Here is a 4,459-nt window from a genome sequence, read left to right as displayed (position 1 = left end):
CTAATGTGTGGCTCGTGCAGCCTCTCAGGTATCTATCTGTCCATGGTGCTGAAACGCTTGCTCAGCGCTCAACAAGCCAGCCAGCCAGCCAGTCAGCCCTGACGCCCCCCAAAACAGCAACTCTGCTACGGACATGACATTCAAAATGCTCCCCTCTTCTTTCTTTTTCTTACCCTCCTCATTTCTAACGATAACTTCAAACCTGAGGGTTTGCTTCAAAGCCTGCGAGCCCGCATGCACGAACGAAACATGTTTGAGTGTGTATTTAAATAGAGACGGGCACGTTGGCAGGCGAGCTGTTTTTCTGGCGGGCTGACATCTGGCAAGTCTGCGCTCCAGGGACCCATCCAGCTCTCCACAGACCCCCTGATTAGACTCTAATAGAATATTAGCATTTGCTCTCAGGTAAGGCAACAGTGAGCTGCATAAGCTGGCAGCAAGTCAGTGGAGAAGCCACGTGCGTCTTTAACATTGATGGAATAGAGAAAAAGGGGGCTCCTGTAAGGCCTATAGCTTGATGATGAGGCCTGGAGGAGGACGGTGTTCAGGGCAAAATAGCTTTTTCTAATTACGTTTTACATTTTCATTTCAGTCATTCGCCTCTAATAGTATACCCAGAGAGTGGGAGAACAGAATGGGTTTCGGGTGGGGGTGGGTTGGTGGTTGTGTCTTGCTCATGGGCACTGTCACAGGGCTCATGGCAGTTTTCAAGATCACACCTGACACCTTTTGGGTGACGGCAAAGTCACGTTACCTTTAAAAACAAAATGGCAATATTTGTAGTCAAATAAGCCTAAATAATCCGCAAAATGTCTTTTAAAAGCTGTGCAGCCCACAGCTAAACCGTTCCCAGCCTCCTCATCAATAAATAAATAGATGCATAAATAAAATAATAATAATATGTCTGGGAGAGCCACATTACACAGTGTAGTCATGGAAAACGTCCAATTAAATGTTAAAGTTTGTTCTTTAATGAAACACATATTGCAGTTCAATAATTAAATAAATTAAAATTACATGGATGTAATAAATTAATAGAATTATTTAACCAGGAACCAAAAGCAAAATACATTACAGAAATAAGTTACCTCAGCTAAAACAGCAATACAGCAAAAACCTGTACGGATATATTTATGTGCATCGACTGGTTCCAATGAAATATTTACATTGTACACGTATACTTCCATGAAGCTGTTTCTTTTGTCTTCAAGAAAAAACATTACTTAAACAAGGTGATTTTAACAAGCAACGACTTCATAATGATGCGCGTATATTTATACAAATAAATAGCAGAAAACATACATAAAATAATTTAAAAAGAGAACACTATCTCATATATATCTCGATTGTACCATCTCAAATGTTAGAAATCGTAAACTAAAATTTGTGACTGCATGTTTCACAGTCGTTTCCCTTTGAACCAGAACAACACGCTTACCTTGCTGTCAGAATTTGATTTTCTCAAGCAAAACGAGGAGGGGGGGGGGGGGGGGGAATCCCAATAAATATATAATGAAGTAAACATGACCTCACTCAATAAATAGTTCATAAGATACCGGCCCACGCTGGATTGTAAACTTATTGCAGCCGGCAAGGAATCATATTTTTTTTAAATTGCGAGATTCTGTGAAATCCTTACACGTGAGCCACTATTTCGATATGTCCACATACTGAGGCCTAATAATAAACAAACCTACCTCAATCCAAAACCCGGGTATCTTAAAAATAGATCCCTGACTTTGATCACACATGGTAACAAAATAAGTGGAATTAATTACACATTTAGACACAAAATGAAGTGTGTGACAAGTAAATTATTAATTTACAGAGTGTTATTTGGCAGTAATCGAATATTAGCTTTCAACACCAAGCAGTGTGTTATCCTCTTAATCCCCTCCATGGACCCTGAATAAATGTCAGACTGCATCGTCATGAACTCGGAAGGAAAATGTAGCTTATCCTATAAGCCAAAGATATAAACAACAATAGTCACCAACCAAGTGCTTCGAGTTAAACTAGCCCCGCTGTGTGCACATAACAACGCTGTTTTCATCGGGGTCTTTCTGTTAACGCAAATTATACTCCTTATTTAAAAATGAATCCTAAATCAAAATGAAAGCATATAGAGTCCTGTAAGCCATACTGCGTTGACATTAAAACGGTGAAGCATAGTAAGTGTGGAAACAGTGGTCTTACTTGCTCTGTCAAACGATGCTTTACTTGACTCCACGTCTCCCTCTCAGCGAGTATAGAAGACGTGACTGTGGCGGGGTTTTTTTCGAGTTTTTTTCAGTCATTGTTCAGTTTTTAGGAATTTTTCGAAGTTGAAAGCTCAAAGTCATCGATGATTGGAGGAAAAAAATGTGTGAGATAGGAAATATGATACACATCGTCTCTAAACAGTTCCAAGTCTTTTGCTGGGTGGTGGTTTAAAGCGATTTTTCTTTTAGATGCATGCTGAGTATTTCATTCGTTTCTGTTTCTGTCGCTGGTTGCAAAACCAGACCCGCACCACGTTCTTTTTCAGGTCCAGCTTTTCTGCGATTGCTGCGATTTTCTCCGAGGAGGGACGCGGCTGAATGGCGAAATAGGCCTCCAGCGACCTCTTCTCTGGCGCCGCTATCGACGTGCGCTTCCTCTTTTTCTCCGCGCCGTTGAACAACTCGGGCTTATTAAGTTTATCCCTGTGCGATTTCTCGGCTTCTTCGAGCCACGCTTGCAGGATGGGCTTCAAAGCGATCATGTTGTTGTGAGAGAGCGTGAGGGACTCGAATCGGCAGATGGTGCTTTGGCTGAGGGAGCCCACCCCAGGAATCTTCAGGCTGGCTAACGCTGACCCTACATCCGCCTGGGTAACCCCGAGTTTGATCCGTCTCTGCTTAAACCTCTCTGCGAAGGCTTCCAAGTCCCGTGGATCGGCGTCCACGTCGCTCATGCCCATGTGCTGTTGTAGCCCGTGGGCATGAGCCATGTTGATGGCTGCCTGGTGCATGTGGTTCATGCCCGCCATGTGGACAGGGTGCGTAGCCGTGGAAACCACCGAGCCATCCGGCCCTGCCATGGCTCCTAGTGCCAGTCCCGGGGTGATGTGGTCCAGCAGGTCCCCCTCCAGTGCCTGGTGAGGCTGGTGGTGGTGGTGATGGTGGTGGTGGTGGTGTTGACCGGACGGATGAGAAATAGGCACCGCGGAGGAGGAGGAAGACGAGGTGCAGGGGAGACTGTTCATGGTGTGGTAGGTTGCGTCCGGCTTGAAGGGACTGTGATGTGGAGGGTGGTGGTGGCTCTTGTTCTGCGAGGCTATATCCACCGCCGCTAGAGCTTCAGCCCGGGCCAACAAACTCTCATCCAACCCTCCGAATATATTGCTCTGCAATTGCAAATAGAAAGCACACATAACTGTCAGCAGGGAATTCTCCCTCCACTCCTCGGTTTAAAACACTTCCAGAATGTGAAAAAAAAAAGGAATCCAAAAAAAAAGGAGCACACAAAACAAGACACATGCAACATCCCAGGTCATAAAAATTAATACGCAAGGCAAAGCCGACTGAATACATAAGTTGAGCAGAGGAGGGGAAAAAAAATATGGAGGTGTTGGGTGATTTGCTGTGCAGACATGAAAAAAACATCAAGCAAAAAAAAAAAAGTGGGCTGTCAAAATGTGCCTTTAAGCAGTGATTATGCAGAATACGTACCGGTTGGGTTGGGAGACAGGCTCTGCGCATCGCCTCCGAGCTGTTGCCGCTGCTGTTGATGATGCTGTTGCTGTGTCGGGAGGACGAGCAGGACGAGGGTACATTGGAATTGGAGGACGAGGAATGCAACGAGTACTTGTGTTCGGGCAAGCTGGCGTGAGCCATAGCGAAAGGCTGCTTGCTGTTCAGAGACATCATCATCATGTTTGCCGGCGTCCGAGCCTCGGCAAGTTCCTTTTAATAAGTTAAGACTCCGCCTCCTCGGTCGGGAGTTGAAGCCCAATTGCTTCGCAGGAATCTCAAGTCACTGTCGAATAAAGTGCAGGCTGAAGACGGTCGTCCAACACTGAAGTTTTCACATCTATTTATTAACACTAGTGGAGGTGTCTCGTCTTTTTGGCAAATGAGCACCAACAAGCCATGCAACTGAGCGCAGCCGAGACCTTTTCCGTTGTGGACTTGTGGCGCGATTGTTCAAAAATAAAAAACAACCTGCCTTTTTTTTCTCCTGCAACCGTCTCCACCTTTGTATTATATACTCTTTTTTTTTTTTTTTGCTTGGATTTTTTTTTTGGTGGCAGATCTCCTCTTAGACGACGACCGGAAAAAAAAAGAAAAAGTTTTCTTTCCGTCTCTCAGGATTTCCAAAAACCTTCAAGTTTAAAACACTCGCCGCTTTCGTTGACCTGTTTGGTTTTTGTGTGAAAAGTTTCCGTCTTGAAATGACCGTAAGTGAGAAGTAATGGCGGTGACACTCTCTGTGCTGT

At 44.6% G+C, this 4,459-nt stretch overlaps 1 protein-coding gene across 2 annotated transcripts; it reads right to left on the bottom strand.

Moving 5' to 3' along the window:
* Nucleotides 1-2,316: 2,316 nt before the first annotated feature.
* Nucleotides 2,317-4,069, bottom strand: pou4f2 (POU class 4 homeobox 2). Of its 2 annotated transcripts, XM_076091925.1 has the most exons (3): nucleotides 3,811-4,069; nucleotides 3,689-3,732; nucleotides 2,317-3,396 (listed from the first exon to the last, which is right to left on the bottom strand). In XM_076091925.1, the coding sequence occupies exons 1-3, from the start codon at nucleotides 3,894-3,896 to the stop codon at nucleotides 2,447-2,449; spliced, it is 1,080 nt and encodes a 359-aa protein (XP_075948040.1). In that variant the 5' UTR covers nucleotides 3,897-4,069; the 3' UTR covers nucleotides 2,317-2,446. The 2 variants fall into 2 exon arrangements, with proteins under 2 accessions (XP_075948040.1, XP_075948039.1); XM_076091924.1 differs by having other exon boundaries at nucleotides 2,317-3,367; nucleotides 3,693-4,069.
* Between the last annotated feature and the right edge of the window lie 390 nt (nucleotides 4,070-4,459).

This window comes from Anarhichas minor, unplaced genomic scaffold (genome assembly GCF_050575085.1).
Source record: "Anarhichas minor isolate MPS153535 unplaced genomic scaffold, ASM5057508v1 ptg000014l, whole genome shotgun sequence".
NCBI classification, from domain to species: domain Eukaryota; kingdom Metazoa; phylum Chordata; class Actinopteri; order Perciformes; family Anarhichadidae; genus Anarhichas; species Anarhichas minor.
Note: the sequence above shows the minus strand (reverse complement) of the source record. Positions and strands in the feature narration are given on the sequence as shown.

Coding starts and splice junctions, on each gene's coding strand:
- pou4f2 (XM_076091924.1), bottom strand. CDS start 3,896: ATGATGATGATGTCTCTGAACAGCAAGCAGCCTTTCGCTATGGCTCAC. Junction 3,368..3,692: donor CCTGTCTCCCAACCCAACCG/GTACGTATTCTG, acceptor TTGCAATTGCAG/AGCAATATATTCGGAGGGTT.